General features: G+C 43.8%; 1 protein-coding gene across 1 annotated transcript; it reads right to left on the bottom strand.

Moving 5' to 3' along the window:
• Positions 1–7: 7 nt before the first annotated feature.
• LOC148517703 (matrin-3-like) lies at positions 8–25,284 on the bottom strand. Its single transcript, XM_088478267.1, has 15 exons — positions 25,111–25,284; positions 19,087–20,125; positions 17,815–17,876; positions 16,412–16,438; positions 14,349–14,479; positions 13,292–13,335; positions 12,282–12,407; positions 11,283–11,408; positions 9,163–9,330; positions 8,935–9,066; positions 8,127–8,167; positions 7,399–7,753; positions 6,677–7,013; positions 5,072–5,193; positions 8–4,379 (listed from the first exon to the last, which is right to left on the bottom strand). The coding sequence occupies exons 2-15, from the start codon at positions 19,972–19,974 to the stop codon at positions 4,335–4,337; spliced, it is 2,604 nt and encodes an 867-aa protein (XP_088334393.1). The 5' UTR covers positions 19,975–20,125; positions 25,111–25,284; the 3' UTR covers positions 8–4,334.
• Between the last annotated feature and the right edge of the window lie 2,463 nt (positions 25,285–27,747).

The following is a 27,747-nucleotide window of genomic DNA, read 5'->3' as shown; positions in this document are numbered from 1 at the left end:
ACTCCCCCAACTTGTACATTTGAGCTTTTATTGAAAGATCCCAATAGAAACACAACATTTAGACACTCGGGTTGTCATGCAGGCTCCAGTTCTTCCTAGTCACTACATGGAATCTAACGATCTGTAACTGGAAATGCAGGGTGTACCCATGGAATGAGTGGTGAGAAGGGGAGACGTACAAAGTTACCGCTAGAAGAGTTTTCTTTTATGTAGGGATTAAGAATTATAGGGCAACACTCAAGAACATCAAAATCAAACAAGTGTATCAGAGAGTAGCCCAGTTCCTCCTCCTATACCAATCACTTGCACCTGCTGATTGGTGTCAATGAGCAAACTACTGATAAAGGGATTAGTGACCGGGCTGCAATGTGACTCATGGTACCAATACTATGTAATTATACAATTGTGCCCTTTCATTCTCAATGGCTACTTTAGTTGCTGTACAGCTGAGTTATTCAACATGCAGCCCTCCAGCTGGTGTAAAACTACACATCCCACCAGACCTTGCCACAGTTTTGCTATTAGGGAATGGTCAAACTGTGGCAAGGCATGCTGGACTGTGTAGTTTCACAGCAGCTGGGAGGGACATTTTTTTTTTATTATTGCAGAGCAACATAACAAATATGGATGTGTGTTGAACTGCAAGGTTATTAGAAGAAAAAAAAAAAACCATTATCCATAGCAATTAATACAACAGTTCCACCTAGTGGCCACAATATATTGCATGTTGACAAAAGAGTAAATCATTGGGGTTTGGCTGTACATAAAAACATTCCTCTGGTGTCCGTTACAGGGGAAAGCATTATATTTATGATGTTCAAATTCAGGAAGAAGTTTACCTACACTTGTCAATGTAAGGCTGTATATGAAGGAGCTTTTACCAAGTTGTACAGCCTATACCCTTGTTAAATGTAATGAGAATTTATCATGTGTCCTTTGCATGGCAATTATATATACACCTGGATCACTGGTACATTAGAAACAATCATGTGCAGAAAATGTCCTACAAAACTGTTTAAAGATCTCCACTGCAGAGGATGATGAACGATTGTACGGTTACAATTTGTGATCGTACAGTCGTTCCACTCTTGTGTAGTGGATACGCACCTTTAGGGTCTGGCTACACCGGAAGAGGCGGCACGTGGCAATGTTTATCTGCATTCACCACCCTGGAGGGGACCCGGAATACTTTTGGTTATTCTATTGTAAACTCTTTGAAGAGGCATATAAAAAAAAAGGTGCAGTCAGGCTGCGTTTACCATACGATGAGAACCCAAGCTGCCATGAATGAAAATGGGATTTTGGTACCTACCGGTAAATCCTTTTCTCTGATTCCACAGGGGACACTGGAGGTGCTTACGCTGGGGTATAGAGGCGTGGATAGCTGGAGCTGGCACTTTAAATAATTTAGAAGTGTGAAGCTCCTCCCCCTCTATGCCCCACCAGCACTCAGTTTAGAAAATGAAGACCGAGAGGTGGTGGAGAACAAGCGGAGTGAAAAGGAGAGAAGAACACACAATAACTGAATCATACAACATACAGAACAAAACTGAACAGGCAGGCATAGGTACCAAAATCCCATTTTCTCTTTCATCCACTAGGGGACACTGGAGGTGCTTACGCTGGGGACGTCCCAAAGTTATCCCCACGGGCGGGAGTGCTGTGTGGCGCCTGTAGAACAAGGCGGCCAAAACGGGACGCCGAAGAGGCAAACGTATCAAATTTGTAAAACTTCACAAACGTGTGAACTGAAGACCTAGTGGCAGCCCGGCACAATTGCCCATGACGCACCCACAGAACGTGTGGAATGAGCCGAAATTGACGAAGGAAGCCGACGGTTAGCACTAACATAAGCTTGATGAATAGTCAGCCGGATCAACGTGCTAAAGTCTGCTTAGACGCTGGCAAACCCCTCCGAACAGCATCATACAGGACAAAAAGCGACTCAGACTTACGAAGTGAAGCAGTCCTGTCAACATAGATGCGGAGAGCCCTAACTACATCCAAGGTAGAAGAACCAGAGTCCTCCACAAACGATGGTACCACAATAGGCTGATTGATATGGAAGACTGACACGACCTTAGGAAGGAAAGCGGCTATCGTCCGGAGTTCCGCTCTATCCGCATGAAACACTAGGTAAGGAGGTTTATAGGAAAGAGCCCTCAATTCTGAAACCCTACGAGCCGAAGCGAGAGCCAGGAGGATGACAGTCTTCCAAGATAGGTACTTAAGATAAACCTCCTCCAAAAGGTTCAAACATGGCCGACTGAAGGAACAGAAGAACTAGATTAAGATCCCAAGGATCAATTGGATAATCAATTGGATGTACAAAAGGAGGTTGCACGCGCAAGACCCCTTCGAAGAAACGTCTGCACCTCAGGAATGAGGGGCAATTTCCTTTGAAAGAAAATGGAAAGGGCAGAAACCTGCACCTTTAAGGTTCCCAGACGAAGGCCAGAATCCAGACCCGTCTGAAAGAAAAGCAGAAACCGGGATAAGCGAAAGGTCCTAGATGGAAGATCCTGACTGGAACACCATGAGATATAAGCGCGTCTGGGATACCCCTACGTCTTAAGATATCGGTCACTCCGTTAAACGTAGCAGTGAAGTTAGCGCTGACGGCGGGGCAGGAGTCGGGAAAGGTGCAAGTGATCTGTACTCACTGTGCTCCCCTCTGGACGGCTCCTCTGATCAGCACTTCTCCTCCCTGCTTCCTGGAGGCAGTCTGTGCTGTGTGTGTGCGCGGCAGTAAGGAGCTGTCAGATGCTTTTGATGAAGCACTGCACACTCCTTCCTGTAACGCAGGAGGTTAACAGGGTGCCAGTAACCCGGACCACACCTTTATAGAGGTGGCGAAGGGTACTTGAAAAATAATGTAAAAGATGTTTTAAATAAAACAAAAAATAATGTTAAATAAAAGAAATAAATTAGATGTGCTGCTGGATCACAGCAGATTGTGACCAGCTCCATGACGCACATTTTCTAAACTGAGGGCTGGTGGGGCATAGAGGGGTAGGAGCTTCACACTAAATTTTAAAGTGCCAGCTCCAGCTATCCACGCCTCTATACCCCAGCGTAAGCACCTCCAGTGTCCCCTAGTGGATGAAAGAAGTATTTACCCCCTCCGCCACCCCATTATTAATGTGCAACCTGCATCCTATGAACCAAGAAACACCTCTAAAAGTAAATGATGAAAAGGGAGTTGCAATACTTGGGGTAGGCAACGTCAGACCAGCTGCTGTGAAACTACATATCCCAGCTTGCCTTGCCATAGTTCAAACATGCCCTAACAGCAAAACTGTGGCTGGGCAAGCTGGTCTGTGTAGTTTCACAGCACGATGCCTTATACTGGTTGTAGTGTACGATTGGAATTTGCAAATAGCATAAAAGACAGGCTAATACCTAATGTCACCATGGGCTGAAATGTCAGTCTATAAGTAATGGCTGGTATAATCATTTGGATGAGAAACGAAGAGAACATACAAGGACACAATTAGTCCAAGAGAAACCCACTTATATAAGAGAAAGTAAACCGGCCAGTCCTACAAGCAAATAGTTATGAAGTTTTACAGACTCGGGAAAAGCATCAGCAATTCATTAAATATATATATATAAGGAGCCAATAATGAAGTAGATTTAGGTTTTCAAGAAACAAAAAGGAATATTTATTTAGAAATTGCTCCAAATACATGAAGAATAATCTAATGCCCGCAGCATTTCCTGGGAGGCCCGTGCGCTGAAAGGGAAAACACTTCTTTACTAGGGTTCCACAGCCAGCAATGCATCTGGACAATTGGCCATAGGCAAATAAAAGATTAAATTCAATTCCTACACAAGGTTTGCATTCCATTACCTGCTGCGACGTAGAATTTTCTGGTCTACAAAAAATGCTTGTGGCTGCATATATAGTGTATGGACCGAACCACTCACTAGGATTAGAGCCTCAGGAGTACTGTTAATACTTCAGTGAGGTCTCCGACTTCACTGGACATTGGCTAAGAACACAAATGGCTGCCTCCACAGTGTAACCCTATGGCACACCCAAAGTGCAATCCCAGGAACGGATTGTGGGGTTTCCTTTGCTCATTTTGAAGAGGAGTGGGAGGAAATCATCACTGGTGGAGATGACTGGTACATTCGGAAATCAAACCTTGGCTTTCACATAACAAAATTGGGAACTTGTAGTTATAATCATTTGAAACATAAAACTGTTCCATTGGTCTTTTTATACTAAAACAAAAAAACATACATTGTACTTTAGCTGAATATGAAACAGTAACATTAACTATATTCTCGTACGCTGCAAAATAAAAACAAAAACATCCTTTCACGGCTTAGTTTTTCTTCTCTGGATTATCTGACATCTTTTTCGTCACCTTCTGTGGAGGAGAAATAATGAACAATGTAAAAAAAAACAAAAAAAAAACCCAACAACGTTTATAAATAAAGGAACATTTTAAAAGGCACTGTAATTCACTACATTCTCTAGGCTCAGCACAGGAAAGTGTATAACAAGGCGTTTAGGATATGTGGTGTCAACTCCTGGACAATGTTGGTCCTCTCCGGCACCCCCAGTACCATACTCCGGGGCCTCAAACATAAATAGCACTTGCCACTAAACTCAGCTACCCAAGATATTGTAGTATGAAAGTATTATCAAAACTCAGAAACAAACTGGATGTCAGGGAGGAGGATTATGGGAGAAGACTAATGTCCTGAGAGGGGAGTTCTGTGAGCTGACCAGCTGTAGCGCAGTAACAAGGTAACGGATGGCAGGAATATATTTACCATCCCTTGATATGTACAAGACTGCTACTACTGTTGAATTAATGGACGACTCAGGGCTCCACAAATAGATTTTCTGGTGTTTGGGGCTGGACAGAGGCATCTACTGCAGCTCTTTAGAACAGAAGCTTGTGCATTTATATAGAGCGGCTAGTCTTTGGTAACAAATAGACATATCATAGAATACTACTCGTGTGCTGTAAGTCACAAGGAACGGGTCAAGTATTGCATGGCGATGTCAGTGTGGGCTGGCATTGTTCTATTAGGGGGTCGATGACAAACTCACCTTCAGTTTCTGATAGTGAGACAAGCTGCTACAGTGTGTAATTTTGGCCACATCTTCAGTTGTGTAGAATAAGGAACAGAGTTTGCAATAGAAACCAGTCTTGGGAACCACATATTCCACTCCTGAAAGGAAAATTGTAAGTCAATATTAAAAAAAAAAAAAAAATACAAATTTTGAAGGATAATTGCAAATATTTTGAAGTTTTTCAGCAGCCAAAAATGTGGTAACGTATGAATCGCCCACTTCAAATTAAAATTCAGAGGGGCATTAAAGTGTGAGCTAAACACACTGGGAGCAGCCATGTTAATGCCCACTTCACTGTTTAAGAGAAACTCACAAAATGGCTGCCTCCATCAGGTGTAGACGACGGCACACTTTAACTTGGATAACTTCGATTGCAAACAGAATATGCTCAGTAAATGTGAGCAGATTATGCATTTTATACACGTAGGTATCCTGGCATTCTCTGATCTCAGCAAGTGTCACAATGCAGGTTAACAATATTGAATCCACCTTGACCTTAGGGATTGACATCGATGGTCGATGATTGACGACCATCGATGTTTTTCTTCCAATGTTAGTGTTCTTACCATTCGATGGAAGCATTCCGATGTTTGCTGCCATCGAATGGTAATCATTAAATGGTGTTTCGATGGTGGCTTTTCTTTAAGTCCTAAAAGCTCTGCCTCCCCTGGCTGCTGTGTGCCTGCCTCCAACGATCCCAGCAGCATGAGCCAGAAAGGTTATCAGAGGCAGTCTATCACTGCCTCAGACCTGGCCCGCCCTCCCTCCCCTGCTGGCTCTGATTGGCTCTCACTGTCTCAGAGCCAATCAGAGTGCAGCCCTGGCCCTGCAGCAGTCACTCAGACACAGAGTGACTATCAACGTTTACACCAGCAGAGATGGGGAGTGATGTCTCTACTGGTGCTGTAAGAGGTTCCTCTTCTGTGCGTTATAAGTACATTTACTAATGTTTTTAGACTTCAGATTACTGTTGCTTTAGGTGCCCACAGCACCGTGGCAGTGACAGTGTTTCTCATTCTCCTCCTCAGTCAGCTCCGCCTGCCTCTTTTTTTGTCGTTTCGTGTCCGAGCCCCTGCCCTAAGCCCCCGCGCCCCTTTATGAATAGTTTTTACCATTGAATGCTTTTGATGCAATAGTTACCATTGCATCGAAAGATTCAATGGTGGAAGCACTGCCATATGATGGTGGGCTTCCGATGTCCATCCCTACTTGACCTCCAGGCTTCAAACAAACTGTATGCTATAATAAACTAGCCGCATGCAGGTTAAGCATTCCCCATAGGGTAGAGAGCCTCGTTTTGAATCAAAGATGGCCGATGTGAAACTACTCTACTTGGATACAGCAGTTTCGGTTTCACATCAGCCATCTTTGATTTAAAAAAAACAAAAAAAACCCCTGCCTCTTCAGTGGGAGCTGGCTGGGATGTGGAGAGAACACGCTGCAGGTATGTTGGAGCTGACTAAGGGGTATGTAGGTGCACATCTAACAATTCTTATGACCCTCCTTTTAATCCAGGGAACTGCGGATGTCACCCACACAATTGCCACTGCCCTCAGACTGGTAAGAAAACAAAAATCTTACCAACAGGATTATTGGGCTGATAGGGCCCGAGATCTTTAGAGCTCTCCGCTTCACTTGCACTTGTTTCAGCTGCGCTTTCACTTTCCGGAGCCATTTGAGATGTTTCGCATATCTCTTTATTTACTTCTGGTTCCTGTTGTGCGACGGCTTCGTTATCTTGTTCCGACTCCTCCATGCTTGTGCTAGTCATGAATGAGCTACACGCCGCTTTATCAGTCTTGCCTGCAGATGCCTCGGTGACACCAGACTTCACCTTGTGACTCCCTGGATCCTCCTCATCGCCGACTTCATCAAGAGTTACAAAGTCCTCAATTTCTCCAGGATAGCGGTGCGCCTTCTTAAAAGTAAAAAACAGGTAATTAGTAAGGTGTTTGAGAGTTGTGCACATTTGGCGGCAAGAAGTCTAGCTTTATAGGTCCTGTCCCTCAGACAATTTCCTTGTATGAACTCTCCTTCAACCCCTTTATCTTTCTACATTTCTTGGCTTTACAGATGTGCATTTAGATTGACAATAGGATTACAGTTTAATTCTGCTGCACTTAGATATAACTACTCCTGGCACAGGAAAAGGCAGTTTCCATCGTACACCTTCTCCAACATCAGCATTACACATAAAAAACAAATTAAGTCTAAAAAGGGTATAAAGACTAATAAAAAAAAAAAAAAAAAATCACACTGTCCTCACAACTATGACAGCAGAAAAAAAAAATTAAAAATTGTACCTTCTTCTCATCCGTTACTTTAGGAGTTGAGGAGTTCGGTACTTGCACCTCAGCATTTTCCTCTCCTGCGTCTTTCTGTTCCACCTCACTTAGGTCAGGCACTTCTGCATCATCACCTACAGAGCTGCTGGTTTCCATGAGAGCGGCCTCCTCATCCTCCTCCACAAGTTCCGGCTCACAAGAGTCGGTCACAATATCCTTCTGATCCTGATCAGTCTCCTCCAGGTCGGCTTCCTCCGTGGTGACCATTTGAGATATATTTTCTGCATCGCTGCTTTCAGCTTTCTGACTGTCCTCGGTCTTCATCTGCTTCTCCTTCGTCCCGTTTTTGCGGTCGGGTGAGTGAGCTCTCTTTCTATTGTGATAAAAGAAAAAAAAAACGCTTACAATGTGTTCCCAGGGAATAAAGGTAAATTTAAAAAAAATAAATAAATAAATATTGCTGCACACCAAGCTACAGAACAGCATGTGTCAAATTTATTTTCGGGAAAGTATTATATAACATTCTGAATGGATCATCAAGGGAGGTCAGCTTAAGTGTGTTGGACCAGCTACGGAAGGCTTCATTTCTGGTTGTAATACTCAAAGCGTCGATTGCCAAATAGCAAAGCATTAAGCCGGGGGTGGACACAATGTAGAAGTCAGCAACCAAGTCTGCTTAAAGATTCTAGATTGTTTTTCGATGAGAGTCAGGGGTAATAGGCTTCCATCAGCATCAAAAGGCTTACCTGTTTTTTTGCTGGAGTTGTTCCAGATTCTTGTTTGGAATCTACAGGAAAAATAAAGAAAAAAAATAAAAAAAATATAATAAAAATGAAACTTTAGGTTAGAAATAGAAAAAGCGAAATATTTGACTAGAGAAATTATTCAGCATGGCTGTAAGGCCAATAAAGGTCATTCATGCCAGCCGTGCTAATACAAAAACAAAACTAAACCTAAAAGGCGAAAAAAATAAAAGAAGCTGGGAGGATGAAAGCCGCCAAAAACCAAAAATAGGGGTATTCTTCAGTTATCCACCTCAGAGTTTGCAGTCGTTTCAAGCTTTATGGTCAATACGGCAAGTACAAAATAACCCACAAACAAGACGTAGTGAGAAGGGAGGAATATAGAAATAGGCACAACATGATGCATTCTAGTGGTGGCAGCTTGTACTTTAATGTAAGGCAACAAAGGCAGTATAAGGCCTAGAATATGGAGAGTGAAACCACCATGGACTTCACCAGAGTCAAACTTATGGAGGGTATGCATAGCAAATATTTGCAAGATGTATTGTGGAGAGTGCTGCATTCCCTGTGCAGAGGACCCTGAGATGACCTTGGGCACGGAGCCTGGTGTAGTATCGGCTAGTATTTGCAGACAGAATGCCAGTATCATACACACAGCGTTTCAGTGACCACCATTTGCTTATAATGCGCCAGAACACTATAGCGCTTTCCAATTGGAAACAAATCACAAAAACAAGACTCATGGTATGAATAGACCAGAAAAACAGCAAGAGGGACGCTTTGCTATCTGTAGGAACATCCGATTACTTACTCTTAGAACAAGCTTCTTATATCTTTCAGAGAGGTCTACTTTCACAGCCTTTCCCTGGAACAAGAGCATACTTTCCGCACAGGTTTCTACCATTGTTTGTGCGTCTTCCGCATTCTCCATTTCAATAAAAGCCTACAAGCAAACAAAGTGCATAATCACTTTACATGTATTACTCACAAGCTTGGCCAACAGACTTCCCACATATTGACCTTCTAAACATGCATTTACCTGGTTCCTCATTCTCATCAATATATATGTTTTCACTTTTCCATACGCCTCGGCCAGCTTTATGACAGCAGTATCAGAATAGGCAGAACGGGGCAAGTTGCTGAGGTGTATAACGCGACCAACCTCTGGCTTCGGTTCAGTTCTGTATTCCATCCTCCCATCTGGTTTCTTAATGTTTGGAAAAATATAAAATGTTAGCGTAACAAATAGGCTAAAAACATCCATACAAGACAGGAGGAAACATGTTTATTCTCAAACCAGTCCTATAGATTGCAAGATCAAGCAGGTACCGGAGCTATAGGGAGAGATCCCACTGGCCACGAGGACATCTCAGAACTCTGAATGCTAATACATTGGTTACCCAGACAAGAGGACCTTTGCTCGCCGTCAAAGGGGCGAGGAAATAAAGACATGTTCTCCTCCCATAACTACACACCAAGTCTGAGGCTTAATTAAATCTGCCCCATAGTATTTTTAGGAAATGAATGTCCAACTGGATGAAATTGAGTAAAATAGCACAACTGTGTAACAATCAATATGACAGGGCTCGACAAGTCCCGGGCAAGTATTGTGACCTGGCGACTGGATTTTGTGTTAGCTTCCACAGGACCGAGTGTGACGTGTAGGAGGTAGCTGTGCCCGAGCTTTGGATGCACCGGGCTGCGGGTGCGGCCTCTCCGTAGCACCAGAGATCAGCTGGGGAGGAGGCGGATACCAGAGACAGGGCTGAGCCGGGGAGGATACAGTATAATGCAGGGGCACTGTTCCTGCTGTACATATGAGGCTGTGCCTCCAGTCACCCTTGGGACCTTTGTGGAGCGAGCTAATGGCTGCATCGCCGTTTACATTGTGGTCACGTCAGTGCTGCTCTGTAACCAGCACCTGGCTGTTAGATTCGGCAGAGAAGGGAGCAGTACCACTGTGCTTTATGAGAGGGGTCTCAGCAGCTTTGGCACGTGGCACCCCAGTGGTCCCAGGCATCCCAAATGAAAAAAAAAAAATCAGCGCAGCGGCAGCCATCAAATACCGTAAGATGTGTTTCTGGCTGCACATAAACACTGCCACCTCCATGTCTTGACCTGCTGTTGTGCCTTATTTGGTGTCGGTTCTGTAGCCAGTCTGTGTACTATTCAGCAATAGTCTGCACTTACCCCCTTCCCTAGCTCCAGCACTGCCTGGCCTTACTCCCTCTACCCCATCTTATCCCCGCCTTTCTCCCCCAGCTCTACCCAAACTGCTACCTGCCCACCAGCACTGTCCAAGCTGCTGCCTGCTTTCACCCCACCATAATATGTGATGGGACCCAGAAACGATGGAGTAGGACTCCAATTTTATAAAGCGAGGGGTCCCCGGGACCCACAAATTTTTCCACTTTTCGCAATCACTGTTACGTAGTTAAATTGTTCACTGCAGACATTAATTTAAGGTCTTCCTCTCGTTAAAGTATTATTAATTGGGGACCCTACTGAGTGGCATACTATGGATTGGGAGCATGAGATGAATTGGGGGCAGTACTCGTTTTATACTACATTGGACACCAGAGCTTAGCATGTGGGCATTGAAGAGGCATGTGTGGTCTAATGGCATGTGGGGAGGTCTGGTGGGACATTAAAAAGGGCTTGTATGGGTGGTCTATAGAAGTTTTTTTTATATTTTGGTTGGCGATTATTATCTGGCTCCTAAACATTTACGCTGGCTTCTATAGTTAAAACAAAAAAAATTTGTCGAGCCCCGATATAACAAGTTATAAAATGTACACTATTGTTATTTAGTTTATGCTGCTTAATGTTAAACGCCACTTCTCTGGAGCATCACGCTCCAATAGGTGTTGAAAGATTTAACGGGCTGTGAAAGGGTAAAAGCAGGGCGCTGTCACTTCCAGATCAGCTAACCCTTTGTGGTGCAGAGTAGCAGTGCTTACAGGCAAACTGGCCCCTTAGGGCAGCAGAAAGGAGGAAGAGATGTTTACAGCCATATTATTGATATTGCCTAAATTTAGAGGCTGGCAGGAAACGTTACAGACAGAGACAAGTGACAATGGGAATGCGGGTCATATAGCACATGGACATTATATGAGGCAAGTGACAGGATAACTAGGATTTAGTTCAAACGATAAATACCTTAATACGTTTATATTTTTGAGATAAGTGGACTGTAACGGGCTTTCCATTTATAGTAGCTGGATTTGAACTGAAGTAATCCACGACCGCTAAAGCATCATCAGTAGAGGACATTTCAATGAAAGCCTGCGGAAGAAGAAATGACATATAATTGTTACATACTTTGTACTCTAAATTTCATTATACAGCAAGATTAACTGAACATTGACTTTCTTTTTACCAACAGGTGCAGTCAGTCACCCTTTAGTTCAGATTGTATGTTTAAGCCCCATAAACACTAGACTATTCGCTGCATGAGCGACAGTCTAGTGTTTCCCTGGCAGGTGTCAACATTGAGCACACACACATACACTGAATATCATCATGCATGATATCGTTTAGTGCAGTGCTCCCTTCCTCATCCCCGAACATGCAAAAACCTGATAGTCAGGATGGCCTGCATGTTCAGGCGATGAACGACAAAGACCAGCGACCTGCAGGAGCGTGCATCGTTGGTCATCATCGCTCATGCGTAAATACTGGTCCATACAGTGAACGACTGAACAATATAGTTATCGCTCAAAATATCGGCTAGTGTGTACGCACCTTAAAGCCTCATTACTATTAGCTGCGAAAACTTTTAGAGTTGGCAAAAGATGAAGGGTGTGAGCAAATGGAACATGAAGCAGCAACGTCTGATTGTGCCTCCTCGGTGGTCCCACCACTTCCCCCTCCAAATGGAGGGGGAAGTGGTGGTTCCCAGCTGATTTTCCCCAGGTTCCCAGCTACCACAGAGCCTAGGGAAAACTCAGCTGCTTGTAGAAATCCCGTAAGCTTTTGGGGAGGGGGCAAAGATACAAAGCTTCATTCCTTCTCTAGGTGGTAGTGCAGCCTTAAAACATACATACTATGTAAACAAGCATTTCATTAAGTTACCAAAAAATGGCCTCCTAACGTCGATATGTTCTATTGTAAACTCTGCACCAATGTAGTTGAGAAAGCATTTACAAGCTGACGTACCTCATTCCTCTTATTTAAAATCAAATGGTTGGTAATAACACCAAACGGCTCTGCAAGTTTCAGAAGCTCGTACTTCAAGTTCTTTCCCCGCTCGAAGTCCATGATATGAACCACTCTACCAGCTCCCTAAATGGAAGACAAAAAACAAAATCAACTTTCTATACTGGTGGATTCAAACTTCCATAGGTTGTATTAGGAGCATAAATGCAAAAAAAATAAAATGTGGTCTATACTATTAAATGAGCATGTTATTTTTATATACAAACAGCAGGATTTAAACACGTTATACAACAGGATAGGAAATAGTATGTACCCTGTGCTGAGTGGTAACAACTTACACTAATTGGATAGTGTACCTCCAAACACATTGCACATACAGTACGTACACTGGAAGCGGGGTAAAAAGTAATAGCCTGTGACTAGAAGGCATATGTGCAATTTTGGCGATTCAGCCAGATGCGTTAAAGTGGCAAAGTATTAAAAAGCAAAACTAACCTGGTTTTGCCTATTGATAGCCACTTTAACACAATGGTTAGACTTACACAGACTGCATCTCGCAGGCCATTACCTTTCCCACATAGCGTCAAACTACCAGTCTTCCATGGACAATCTCAAGGCTTGAAGTGAACGCCCAGCCAAAGATTTTTCACACCAGTTCGATCCTGTCCTAAGGGCAACGCCTGCCTGATAATGGACTTATTTCCTGGGCATCGGATGGTTAGAACATAGCGCTCAAACTCTGGTTGCCATCTAAAGCTATGACTGTTGACCGTGATTTAACTTTACTTAGGGGGCAGAGAAGACCTGGATCAAATCCATCCAGCTTTACAGAAACTTTGCATGCCCGTTATGAGCTCACATAGTAATGCACAAGTGCCTCACAGAACGTACGTCGTCCAAATAAATTTCAACGGCTCCCTTTACCCCACTTTGTCGCTGTACTCCATAAATCAATTAAATCGTGGGGCAAGCTTGAAATGACTAATAAACTAACCCAAAGATGGACTTACTGGTCTCTTTTGCATGCGTCTTGGTCCAGGCATCTCTTCATTTCCTGCACATTTAAAGAGAAACAAAAATTAAACGTATTACAACCTTCAGAAAAAAAAAAAAAAAAACTCAGCTCCGCACTGATAAAACATAAAATAAAGTTGGGAACACGAATCTAAGTGGAATGATATGGCAGACACTAAGCTTGTGGCCTATGGGGAACTTCATTCTGATGGCCCAGGGTATCCATGGATCCAATCAGCATTGAAAAGCGCATTACAGGGGGAGATACCATGTAACAAGGGAAGGCTGGGGGAGTTTTATTATTATCATCATCCTCTATTTATATGGTGCCACAAGGGTTCTGCAGCACCTAACAAAGTACATAAACAGTTGAACAGAACAAGAAAACAGTGACTTACAGTAGAAGACACTGCAGGACAAGTACATGGCATAACATTACTGCAACAGTAGCAGAATGGCAAAAGTCCAGGGTTAGGTGCTGTTGTAAGGCATACAGAGTAGATATCAATATAAGTAAAGAAAGAAAGCACATGAGGGAAGAGGGCCCTGCTTGTGAGAACTTACATTCTCAAGGGGAGGGGAAGACGGACAGGGGTGACAGATGGGGTAGACCGTGAGCATGGGACAGAGGGTTAGGATGAGAGGTGGTTGGAGTCATACTATACAGTGTGTTAGGAAGTCAATTGGAGTTAAAATTTATGCCACTGACATTCTACTTTACGCGAGATTTTTTTGTAGGCGTTTTGTTACTGTGGAAAGCCACGGATGTTTGTATTTAAAGTTTTGAAAAGTAGCCCTTCAAACAGTTGAAGGTATCCTTTAGAGCACTACAAGTGAAATGCTATGGTAAACAAGCACAGGTTAATAAAAAAACAAAACATACCTAAATCCAGGATACACAGAAAAATTTACGTGGAGGGTTTATTTAAACCCAGAAACAGTGAATAACTTACTTGGCACAAATGATAGAGAACTGATCAACACTGCCATTTACATAGACAGGAACCAACTGCTGTTATATAGGAAATCTATTAATAATGAAACCTCACATACCTAGGTGACCCCCCCTGTGACCTCCACGTCGACCTTCAGGACCGCCACCCATACGCATCCCTGCTGGAGGAGCTGGTCCCAGAAGTCCTGGTGCCGGATTTGTGGACTGCCGCAGCATAAAGGAATCGCCCCTGCAAACATTTTATCATCATGTACTGAGTAAGTCAATATGAAAAGAGAGATATATATATATATATATATTATATATACACACACATACATACACACAGTCAGGTGCATAAATATTGGGACATTGACAGAATTTTCATATTTTGGCCTCTATTCACCACAATGGCTTTGGAATGAAACAAACAAGATGTGCTTTAACTGCAGACATTCAGATTTAATTTGAGGGTAATTACATCCAAATCAGGTGAACGGTGTAGGAATTACAACAGTTTCTATATGTGCCTCCCACTTTTTAAGGGGCCAAAAGTAATGGGACTATCAACTCAAAAGCTATTTCATGGGCAGGTGTGGGCTATTCCCTCGTTATTTCATTATCAATTAAGCAGGTAAAAGGTCAGGAGTTGATTCTAGGTGTGACATTTGCAATCAGTTGCCATTGACTCAATATGAGATCAAAAGAACTGTCACTATCAGTGAAGCAAGCCATCATTAAGCTGAAAAATCAAAACAAACCCATCAGAGAGATAGCAAAAACATTAGGTGTGGCCAAATCAACTGTTTGGAACATTCTTAAAAAGAAAGAACGCACCGGAGAGCTCAGCAACACCAAAAGACCCGGAAGTACGGAAAACGACTGTGGTGGAAGATAGAAGAATTATTTCCCTGGTGAAGAAAAACCCCTTCACAACAGTTGGCCAAATCAAGAACACTCTCCAAGAGGTAGGTGTATATGTGTCAAAGTCAACAATCAAGAGAAGACTTCACAAGAGTGAATATAGAGGGTTCACCACAAGATGTAAAACATTGGTGAGCCTCAAAAACAGGAAGACCAGATTAGAATTTGCCAAACAACATCTAAAAAAGCCATTACAGTTCTGGAACAACATCCTATGGACAGATGAGACAAAGATCAACTTGTACCAGAGTGATGGGAAGAGAAGAGTATGGAGAAGGAAAGTAACTGCTCATGATCCAAAACATACCACCTCATCAGTGAAAGCATGGTGGTGGTAGTGTCATGGCGTGGGCATGTATGGCTGCCAATGGAACTGGTTCCCTTGTATTTATTGATTATGTGACTGCTGACAAAAGCAGCAGAATGAATTCTGAAGTGTTTCAGGCAATATTATATGCTCATATTCAGTCAAATGCTTCAGAACTCATTGGACAGCGCTTCACAGTGCAGATGGACAATGACCCGAAGCATACTGCAAAAGCAACCAAAGAGTTTTTTAAGGCTAAACAGTGGAATGTTATGCAATGACCAAGTCAATCCCCTGACCTGAATCTGATTGAGCATGCATTTCACTTGATGAAGACAAAACTGAAGGAAAAATGCCCCAAGAACAAGCAGGAACTGAAGACATTTGTAGTAGAGGCCTGGCAGAGCATCACCAGGGATGAAACAGTGTCTGGTGATGTCTATGCGTTCCAGACTTCAGGCTGTAATTGCCTGAAAAGGATTTGCAACAAAGTATTAAAAAGTGAAAGTTAGATTTAGGATTGTTTAGTTTGTCCCATTACTTTTGGCCCCTTAAAAAGTGGGAGGCACATATAGAAACCGTTGTAATTCCTACACCGTTCACCTGATTTGGATGTAATTACCTTCAAATTAAATCTGAAAGTCTGCAGTTAAAGCACATCTTGTTTGTTTCATTTCAAAGCCATTGTGGTGGTGAATAGAGGCCAAAATATGAAAATTCTGTCAATGTCCCAATATTTATGCGTGTGTGTATATATATATTTTTTAGTTAATGAGAGATGTGATTTACTGCACTAGTGCTGAGGTGAGCGGCCATTACTTGCTACAAGTTCAACTCAGTGTATGGTGTAAATGAACTGTAATCCAAATGATTGTTATATGCATAAAGTAATTAAAATTGAACATGTCTGCTCAATTAAGTGTGATGAATTTCTGTGTGTTTCATACTTACAGTCCATGTCCATTCCATTCTGGATATCTAAAAAGTAAAAAAAAATAATAATTCAATTGTCAGTGATTGATTATATAGATAGCAACATGGCTATAAACATGGGCAGAATAATCATCGACTGAGGAGATCAGAGTCTTCTCCGGTCAGCTGTACCTGCTTCAATAACACAACAGTAATACCTCTTTTCCACCAAAAACCCAGGTCCGACCTGAGTTTACAGACAGGATTCCTACCCAGGTCAGACACCGTTTTCACAGCACCATCGATCTGGGTTATTCTCAGGTCAGCCCTGTTCACACTGAACCTGGGTTTGCCCTGCTAAACATGTGAAGTCATAAAAAGTGGGAGGTGACTGCTCCACAGCCACCAATCAGCTCATTTTAGTCATGACCCAGGTCGGATAACCCAGGTTGTGCCGTTTACACTACACCTACCGCAGGGTCTCCATCGCAAGCCCGATAATTGCGATGTGGGGATTAGCAGTGGAGGAATAATTTAAGCAATTAAATCCCTATTACATGTGTTGTCCTACGATTAAAAAGCATTGACATAACAGACACCACATCACTATGTGTGCACCTATCATTCTGCAGCCTGTAGGGAACATCTGTTACCTAGGAGAATGACAACTGGTCACTTAGGCTCTGTCAGTGCGCCAGAACAAGGCAAGAAAGCAGTTTTCAAAAAAAATGAAAAATCAGCTAAAGAAAAAAAAATTGGAGGTGACAAAATACCGACGCGTTTACATCTAAATTATCAGTTTAAGTCAGTATTTTCATAAATACAGTTTATCTACTGTGGATGTTTGGCTCACTGGGTGGAATTCAATTGTTTTCGCAGCCCGCATCTCCCATCTAAAGTGACAGGAGTTCGCGGGCCACTATGCAATTGTTCCAGATTTTCGTACCCAAAGTGGTCAGGTTTGGTCGCTAAACCTGACCAAAGTGCTGGGCGCGATTGCGAAAAGTGATGTTTGGGCGCCCAAACATGTCACTTTTCGCACATTTCAGTACTCACCCCCTTGGGGCTGCGAGCTGAAATGTAGCGCTGGCAGCTGATCGTGCCTGACAGGAGCAAGAATTGAATAGCTCCCTCGGGCGCGATGGGGGCAGGTATCAATTGAATTCCGCCCTATGATGTATAGCCATTGTTTGTCCCCTTCACTTGATTGTACACAGGAACTACGTTCTCATCCTTAGCACCTTAGTGTGAAATTTGAAGTTCACATTTGGCACATTACGTTCACTGCATGTTTTTGCCGATACTACAATAAGGGGGCCAGTGTACACAGCAGGGCATCGCTGCAGCACATTGCATGGGAATAAATCCCCTTGGAGCGCATGCATTCACATATAAACAACCACTTTACACATTTTAAAGTTAGGTGAAAATACTTGACGTACATCTCAAGCAGCAGCAGGCGTTGTCTTCTATGTGCCCGTCCGCCGATGTGTTCATTCCAAATCTGTAAGAATGGCAAAATTAGTATCACAGACCACTGCGGTATTACAGGTCACAGGGGAACGCTGTCCAACAAGACGGGGGCCAAGTTCAGGCCTCCAAACCTATTCATGGCAGACTTCACTTGCAAAACAATGACAACCAATAAGTCTCGTCATGTTTCTGCCATGTCAAACGTCCCACTTTGCTAGGCTAAACTCACATTTCAAATGAAAGCTCTTGCTGAAATCAGCGCCCAGAAAAAGAAAGGAAATCAGCTATGTTGAAAACAGTATAGAGCAAGTTTAGAAAAAAAAAAACCACCAAGAAAACTAATTATGATGGCGTTCCACTTCTGCTAGACGAGCAGACGGTGTGGCAGAATATCAGATCCCAGAATATGCTGATGGCCGCTTTCAAAGTATGGACTTAATTACTAGTCCAGGGTTCCTTAAAAAAAAAAAAAAAAAAAAAAAGGGCATGTGCTATATTCAAGTTTATTTAGCCCTTATGTCTTTGACCTTCTATACAAATGAGATCAACCAGACTTCCGTAACCTGGTCCCCTAAGTGGACAAAACTAGAACGATGTTTTAGAAGCAGTCAGCATGTTGCTTTTAAGAGACGGGTCAAAAGGTGGAGTCTCTACAGAACATACTGAGGAAGTAAATGGTAAAAAATTATAAGTATTCTGGTCATGTGGTTCCTGGGAATTATCCAGTACTTATTGTTTAGAAAGTACTGGTTGAACAACGGTTTAAATTAAAGATAGTCAGATCAGAATCCGAAGAGGAATACTTTGCATGTATTTAATGATCTATTGTACGTACTATTTCAAAGCTTACTGCTGCAATTTGCAAGTCACATTAGCAAGCTGACTGCACACGTACTTAAAGACTGAAAAAAATGCCTGTACATAGTGTTTCTGAAGTTTAGTGTAACTAACTAGTAGGGATCGGAAGGAGAGAAACCTGAAGGAAGCCTGGGGGGATAAAGGGTTGTGACAAATCTTATCTGGCAGATGACAGTACGCAAATGAGAAAGTATAGAATTTTTTTTTTTCGTACACACCGAGCAGGACTTCATTGCCTAAGCTAAAGAAAATTCATTAGATTTTTTTTTTTCTTAAAATACAGAAAAAAATTATTTTCAATGTTTTGTGAAACCAAATGCAAAGATCACGAGACGTGTGAATTCAAATTAACAGCAGAGATAATGGATCTAGGAATAACTCACCTGCTTCGAATGGATTGGTATATCACAGAGAGAACAGAGATGAGGATAGTCTCTGGGTGACAGTCCATGGAAATCATCAATATTTCTATTGGAAGGCATTCCTCGGGTCTTTTCAAAGACTGATCTTTCTTGCGACTGGCTGTAGCCCATGGGTTCATATTCATTATCGAACTTACGATAAGACGCATCAGATAAGAAACGGTCTTCTCTAAGCCTGTCCCGTTCTCTTAACCGGTCCTCAAGCTCAAGTCTATCGCGATAAGCAGGATCTCGAGAACGGTTCCCACGGTCGTAATTGACCACGGGGTCGAGACCTGATGAGCGATCATTAATATTCTCTCTTCTGAAGGGTCTTGTGTCATCCCAGTCATCACTAGAAACCCTCAATGGCTCTCGAGAAGACCTCTCTCTCAAATTTAGCATAGCCATACCTTCTGACCTCCTCCTCTTAAGATGCTGAATAATCTGCGGCAAGCTTTCAGCCGTGATCTTCTCCTCAGGGTAGCGACTCAATTCATCCAAGTCCCTAGAGGAAAGACCAAAGCTGGCCAATATCTTACTGGCCTGATCAGGTTCGCTCCTGGGCTGAGAAGATAAAGCGGGAGCAGGTCTGTTACCAATGTTAAATATAGATGGCATGTTTTGAGAAGAGGAACTGGAAGACAGCATGCCACGAGAGCCTTGCTGATTCAACTTAGAGATGGAACCCATGTTCATCAAGTTCGAAAGGCGACCCGAACCTTGGCTCATCCGTCCAAGACTGGATGGTAGGTTTAAGGACTGATTAGCTGAGAGAAGACCCATTCCTGAAGGGTCACGTCTGTGGTGGGAAGGCATCTCTCTGTTTAAGTCTCTGCTTAAGGATGAATGAGAAAACGACTTGGACATTGTAGCACTATTCTCTGGTTCTCAAAAAAAATAAAGAAAAAGGCAACTGAAAATGAGAATTTCCCACAACAAGTATATATATACTTGAGAATGTGGTAACTGTAAAGACGGCTCGAGGGATCTTCTTTAATCAGAAACACGCCAAACAATTCTGTAGAAAAACAAGTAATTTTGGTCAAAACACAAGTTAGGATACAATATTAACTAAAAAATAAAAATAAAAATAGGGTTAAAACTGTGAACACAACTCTAAAATACAACAGTTCCCCCAAAAAAGATGTAATTTAATCTTAGAATCCAGCGATAGCTGAAGTGTTGATGACTAGTTGATATTCAGAGTGGAAGATGGAAGTCAGAGATAATAAGATTTATTGGAATGCTCAACATGAGATTTAACATTAAAAATGGAATTTCTTGGTCAGAACCATTTTTCTTCTTTTCTAAAAAGGTGGTGTGTAAATTCTGATGTGTCCATCAACAGGTAATTCATAGGGATAAGGGCTAAAAAGGGTGTGGACCTGCCCAAAAGGACCAGTTATCTAACGGACACACCAAAGCATGCGTTACTGAACAATAGAGCGTGTCTTACATCCAAAACCAATAAGGGGCACATAAGGCTTGAGGCAAAAGGTTTGAAATGGACACGTTCAATTACCTGTTAGTACAAGTACCTGAAGTGGTGGTTTTTGGAGCGATAAAACGATAAAACAGATAGAATTTGCACACAATATATATGCAAGTCAAATGCTATTCTCTAGCAAAAACACACTTTCAGAATACATGGCCAATAAGGGTGTAGGAGATATTCAAGGGGATCAGTTTCCACCAGCCCATATTAAGGAGTCTGCTCTCTTCATTACAGAATTCAAAGATAGCAGTAACACATTCAAGGGATGTTTACGACAATATACAACTGCGCAGTAGTAGATAGAAATAGCACTCTAAGACCTTCTAATATTAAATGGTTACCCCCGTATAATAGACTACAAAACCAGTACAACGTAAACTGAGTGGATAAAGAAAACAAATTTACCATAAAACAAGGTGTGCACCAACGTGGCAAACAATCATGACAGCACATGGAGATGTGAAGCCAAGACAAACATCTGCTGCAAAAGCATACATGCTGCACCCACAAAGCAGGAAAACACTAGATATTAAGCAGTTCCACATACAGTGTTCTCCCCAGGCTGTTTTCTGTGGGCGTATCGCCCGACAGAAACGGCCTACCGCCCGGCACTTTCCCCCGCTGTGGAACGCTGGCCTCTGAAGTGACCAGAGGCTAATGAAGCCTCCAATCACTTCAGAGGCAAGCGTTCCCAGTGATGCACTACGCAGGTGACATCATCCGCGACACGAGGAGCCTACCTGCGTGCCTGCTGGATCTAGTTAGATCCAGTCAGCGTGAGGCAACGGGAGTGGGAGCGCGAGCGGCGAGCAAGTAAAGGTAAGTTCTGGACTGGGACCGGTCTGGGGGCACTATTTAAACCTGGGGGCACTGCATAAGGAACACTATTTAAACCTGGGGGCACTGCATTAGGTGCAAGTCTGGGGGCACAACATCAACCTGGGAGCACTGCATAAGGGCAAAGCTAAACTACAGGGGGCAATGCATAAAGGGGAAAACTACAGGGGGCAATGCATAAAGGGGAAAACTACAGGAGGCACTGTATAAAGGGCTCAAATAAAGGGGGCACTGCATAATGGGCACTTTTGACTGAGAGCCAGTGTGGTAGCAGCCCGAGACCTGTTGGGCTGGTTTGGTAAGGGAGATACCCCCTTGTCCCGACGCGCGCATAATTTCGAAGGCCCCCACCCGGCTACTTTTTGATGCCACCTGGCTGAAAAAAATTCCTGGGGAGAACACTGACATAGGCAAAGAAAACAATCAAAAACCCAACACAGTGATTTCTACAGCATCTAGTTATATGAGAATTAGACATCTCCAGGAGCAGGGTCCGCTAAACCCATATTGCACAGCATTATCATTGTGGTTTAGTAATAAAAATACAAGGCAAACTATGCGACAGCCGGGCCTAATTGCCAGATCAGTCAAATAAGGGTTGAATGCGCTACACTAAAAATAAAAACTGCACGAGAATAGTCTGAAGTAGAGCAAAAGGCCATAAACCGTGTCAACTCTGCGACTATCGGTGTTCATTCTAGCACCCTGCACCTGTCACAAACAATGCAGTTCCTCTTTCCTGCCCGGGGTATCGCTCTCTGCTCTGGTGCTTCTAGCACTCAGCAGATGTGTCAAACCTCTGATATACAGACCAGGATGTGCTAGAAGCACAAGAGCAGAGTGACACCCCAGGAAGGAAAGCTAACCAGTGCAGTTCATAACAAGTGCAGGGTGCTAGAATGAACGCTACGTTAACAAATCTGACGAAGCTTGAGGGCAAATAGCCAATAAAGCAGCGATAGGCAACCCAATACCCTTTGGGGCCGCATATTAATCTTGAGCTCAATAGCAAGTTAAGTTACTGTATTTACTCAAAGACGCTTAAATGTAATAAGTTTTACAAGGCAACAAACTTCCTGTTGCCCATCACTGCACTACAGCGTCTGAGCTCTGCTATAGCAGGGAAGCAGAGATAGTGCCACAAATGCCAAAATATCCACACAAGATATGGTGCATACATGGTCAGATTCTCTGTCAAATCTAAACGATAACGATTCTATAAATCATTTATATCTGAAAGAAAATCAGACATGTGAGCCTACAATGATGCACGTTCCTGATTGTCAGATAACGATATCCGACATATGTTTGCTGTCAGATTTGGACGATTTCATTCATTTTAATACTGTCTGAAATCGTTCAAATAGTTTGTAATATCGTTCATCTGACAGATCTGATAGTGTTTATGCACCATTAGGCATCCATATGTCATGGCCCATTGGGGTACAATTTAACTGCTGTACTTAGAGCGACCTACATGGGCTGGTGAAAACGGATTGACTTGAACATATCCTACTTCCCCGATTGTCTGGACAATGCTTTCACTGTTGATAAATGGCATGAAATAAAACGAAGAGCTAATATAAGAGAATGTGCACGTGTTAAGATGGAGAATCATCCTAAAAGAGAAAGGAAAGAGGGACAGGATAGAAGCGAGAAGTCCCCAATTCCAACTCAGACAGCCAGCTTGATAAATGCGAGACATGCATTCTGGCTGTGTTGCGCAAGACTAGAGAACTGCATAAAGCGCCCATTTACACCAGCAATTACCACTGTGGTCCTTTACCATTTTTTGTGTATTTTTGACATGAAAAGATGCTTCCGCAGAGCCGTGTGGATTGCACACAGGAGGCGACAGGTTGTGTGCAGTTACCGCAAAGTCAATAGAGAAGTGTGAAGAGGAGACTTGGAAGAAAGGATCAAAATGCCTTAAATCCAGCATTATGGCACCTAGTGGATGTAATGAGCACCAGGAGGACATTTCTGCATTGTGTTTTCCCTATAAACAGACCTGGTAAATAAATAATGACCATTTGTCCTCGGCATTATGAGGAACATTGAAAAACAATTCTGCAAGTGTATACAATACATTCAAGAGCGAAACAAAAGTTTAACATTTGGATAAAGAATAATAATGCAGAATGAGTGTTATTATGCACGCTGGAGTCCTATGAATAACAAATAATTGCTTTACAATCACTGTACATACAAACTGCTTGTCCGCGTTACAAGGTGTCCACAGCAACTAACTAGCTCCAACGAGATTACTATAGGCATGGAACAGAGACAACTAGTCCAAGAAGAAAAACCGCAAACTCTTTTGAAACATGGACCTTTATTCATCTGCTTGTGGAAGCACCTGGTGTAAGGGATCCATCCGAAAACACGATGAACACCGCATAGCTCATAATGCAGACGGCACGCCTCGCTCAACCCGCCCGACGTGCTAGCGCCCCATTGACACCCAGTTAGGTGATTCAACCACAAGGAAAGATGCTACAGAGTTGCCCAAGACTCGGCATTGCCCACAGTTAGAGGGAGAGTTGTACGCCAAGCTGTTTCAGTGCAGGCGAAGTAAGCATTACTCAGCATAAGCTACTGACAATTATGGAGTATATTAAAGGACACCTTAGCATAAGAATCAATTTTAAATGTAGCTGGTTTAAGATACTTTTTAGTTACTTTGGCGGATGGAATGGGGGGGGGCGGGGGGATGACTCCATTTTCATTACTGGAGTGTTGGTTAAGAGCCCAGAGCTATTAAATTGCAGGTACTTAAGGCTGGATTCATTAAGGGTTGTTATCACAACAGCGATTGCGCACGCAGTCTCACTGCGAAGATATTCTAATGCTCACAATGCCGTCACAGCCTTACATAGGGACGTCCACTTTACACCTTTCCATAATACTTAGCGAGTCTGCGAAATAACCAGGGAAATAAAATACAGTCGCACGCACACTTGCGCAAGGTCTGACCTTACTCAGTAATAGCTAACCTCATCTCACGCAGTGAAAGCCCGAGCTGCGTATGGCATCGCAGTGGCTAATTTACGCACGCCCCTGTAACAGCGTTCAAACCGTACTGGCACGCTTGGCGTTTCACACGATATGGACATTTTGACTGATCGTAACGACCAAGCGTGTAAAAACCATAGCATTATCTAGACGATCACGACGCGCGTCCCTGCAGCCGTGTAATCGGCATCGTAGATCAAATGGTTTTAGCAGAAGGATTTCGACCGAACAGTACGATGCGACACATCTTGATACATCGGATTGCGTGGTCATTTGTACAATCGTAACTTTTCTAAATACAAAAATCGTACAGAATGTCAATGGGGGACTCTTCTAGGTCATCGCAAGCGAGATCGGACCTGATACAAATTGCCCCGTGTATGGGGGGGGGGCCTTTACAGTTTAAGAAAAACAACCCCTCTGGCCATCATGCTAGTAGATTATGAGGCCAACCACAATACAGAACTAGGATTATTGCTTAACACTACTACAGGGCAGAGGGTCGCAGGTGAGCTCCCTGGGCCCGGCCTCCATTACAGAGTCCGTTCCAAAATGGAGGCCGGAGCCGTCGACGCAGCAGCAGTGGGAGCCCCTGAGAGGCCCAGGGATAAGGATTACCACCGTCGCAGTAACACAGAGAGCTATGCCCGTCTCACCTGTCCCCGCACTCAAGACGACGACGACGACGACGACGACGACTCCTCGAGCTGCTTCTCCTCACACACACACGCGGGTCACTACACGATGCAGCCGCCGCGCAGAGACAATTGTCTGCCGTGAGGAAAGCTCTTCCGGTTCCGGGTTAGGAGGAGGAGGATACTCGCAAACCCGCGAAAAAAGTGGGCGTGGCCTAGTCTTGTGATCAGTTTGCCGCCACTGCTGCTGTGTAGAGTAAGTGACGTAGCCCAGCAATGCGCTGCAGTGGAGGGGTGTAGATGGCTAATGAGTCTAACGTGCATGTCTCCAGGAAAATGGCGCTGACACCATTTTCCCGGTGGTTTCATGATGGGAAAGGTAAGTATCGCAGACTCTCCATCATGACCCGTTCCATTATTTACAAAAAAAACCTCTGCTCATGGACTCCCCTCTTAATGTATGATTGCAATCACCTGTGCTGAATCACCTGTCTCATCAATTACCTAGTTCAACACAGGTGACAGCGATCATACATTAGGTGGGAAGTCCAGGACCAGAGTGTGCTGTACCTAATGGAACGGGTCATGTTGGAGGATAGTCCAGGGATGGGGAACCTCAGGCCCGGGGTCCGTATAAGGCCCCCATGTTCATTTGGTCTGGCCCTCTGAGATTTTTTTTTTGCTAGCCTCATCTGGCTAGCAGGGTGCCTAGAATGGGACCCTGCAGCCAGAATCTATGCAGTAGTGCCGCCTGGAGCGTCCTTAGGACGCTTCAGACATTTTCAGGATCCTTCTGGCAGTGCTGTAATCACTGGTGATTGTGGCCTGTGACATAACATGGAGGAGGCATGGCCTGCACCAGGCCCGCAAATAATATATATATATATCAAAATGACCCTCAGCAGAAAAAAGGTTCCCCACCCCTGGTATAGTCTATGGGTGAGCAGTGAGGGCCCTCTTAACTCGGCCCATGTCTGCACACATGTTTTATATATATATATATATATATATATATAATACACACAAATGCCTCTGACTGCATGATGTATCACTCTACTTTTCTGCTACTTTTTCCAAGAGGAGGCAGCCAGGTGGGCGATTTGGGGGGTGTGGTGTTACGAACATGTCATCATGGTAGGGAAGGACATCGGAAGCTCACCATCAACTGATGGCTGGCCTTCCACCATCAAAACTTATTTACCTACTTCCTGACAGTCCCCTCTGGGAGGGTGCTGCCAGGTCGGTGCAGCAGGGAGGGTGGGGGCGGCTGAAGTGGGCAGAACGAGGGCGTGTTCGTGCAATCGCGGCCCCGCTTATAATGGCGATATTACCGGCATTACAAAGCGGGGCGGGGCTACAATGACGCAATTCAGCGCAAATCGCCTCATCGCCCCGAATGGCCCACTTTCACGCACGCTGGGCCGGCACACAATACGGAGATGTGACTGGGGGCGAGACGGGGTGGGATCGATGCTGAAATCTGCAGTCAGGGACAGCGCAGCTCTCGGCATTAAAAAAAAAAAGTAACCATCAGAACACCATCGAACATCAAACATCGGAATGCTGCCATTGAATGGTAAAAACACTACCATCACAAGGAAAACATTGATGGTCAGCAAACATCGACCATCTATGTCCATCCCTACATTATGTGCAACCCCTACTTACCTGCTGGGCCGGAGCTCCATGGGCATGAAACCCCACCGTGTCCGTGGAACCGCACTTCCACCCTCACGCAATGCCATATCCGGGACTGGAGGTACAGCGGTAGTGGACAGTCAAGGGCTGTGCTACCCTGCACCGCACGGAATAGGTGTAATGTGCGTTCTTTAAACTTAAAGACTGCACATTATACCTCCTTACAGTGCAAGGGCTGTGCAGCCTATTGCTGTAAAGCACAGCCCCTGACCGTCCGCCGCCGGCCTGGCACCTTTCAAACGCTGAGCGGGCGAGCTTCCCCCTCCACCTACTCCGACACCTCCCTTGCCCCCTCCCCCCATTCCGACACCTATGCATAGAGGCCTGGGAGGGAAAATGTCTCTTTAAATGAGGAAATGTCATTTGGCTTAGTACAGCCCTCCCATTGCTCCTCCCCTTTCCATGCTGTAAGGGTGCGCGTTGTGTGTGTGAAAGGATCAAAAATGAACTTGAAGTTGCTTTGTTCTAGGGATGTACATCGAATTGCGATGGTTTTAAACCACCGATGTTTTATATGTGATGGTAGTGTGTTTTACCATTTGATAGCGGCTTTCCGATATTTGCCTCCATCGAATGGTAATGATTTGATGGTGTTCCGATGGTCCCCATTTTTTTTTTTTTTTTTACGGGGCAGGGACTGGACACAGAATAGCTGACTGCAAGGAATTACCTTGCTACGCAAGTCTGACCAGGGCCTGCAGGTGGCAGTCGTGCCTGATTGGAGACACCGAATGAGAGGACAGCTCCAGAACTGTGGAGTATCATTGTCAGGGAGACTCCCTGAAATAGTAACTGTCTCCCTGAAAAGTCTAGGGGGTAAATTTACTAAAGTGAGAGTTTTTAGAAGTGAGTCATATGTATACTGTTTATATTTTTACCTTTTTTATATTGAATGAATATTATTTACCTCATTGGGTTCCTTGTTCATTACAGTAGATAAGTTAGGCACAGACACATTTA

The sequence above is a fragment of the Taudactylus pleione genome, unplaced genomic scaffold (genome assembly GCF_031769625.1).
Source record: "Taudactylus pleione unplaced genomic scaffold, aTauple2 ptg000212l, whole genome shotgun sequence".
In the NCBI taxonomy this organism is placed as follows: Eukaryota; Metazoa; Chordata; class Amphibia; order Anura; family Myobatrachidae; genus Taudactylus; species Taudactylus pleione.
The sequence above is the reverse complement of the archived record's forward strand: the minus strand, read 5'-3'. Positions and strand labels throughout refer to the sequence as shown.

Bases quoted from the DNA above. Each gene is read 5' to 3' on its own strand.
- LOC148517703 (XM_088478267.1), bottom strand. From the start codon at position 19,974: ATGTCCAAGTCGTTTTCTCATTCATCCTTAAGCAGAGACTTAAACAGA. The intron at 16,439-17,814 runs GTACGTCAAGTA...TTTACTTTTTAG, and splicing joins CGCCTGCTGCTGCTTGAGAT to ATATCCAGAATGGAATGGAC. The intron at 14,480-16,411 runs GTAAGTATGAAA...AAATGTTTGCAG, and splicing joins GAATGGAATGGACATGGACT to GGGCGATTCCTTTATGCTGC.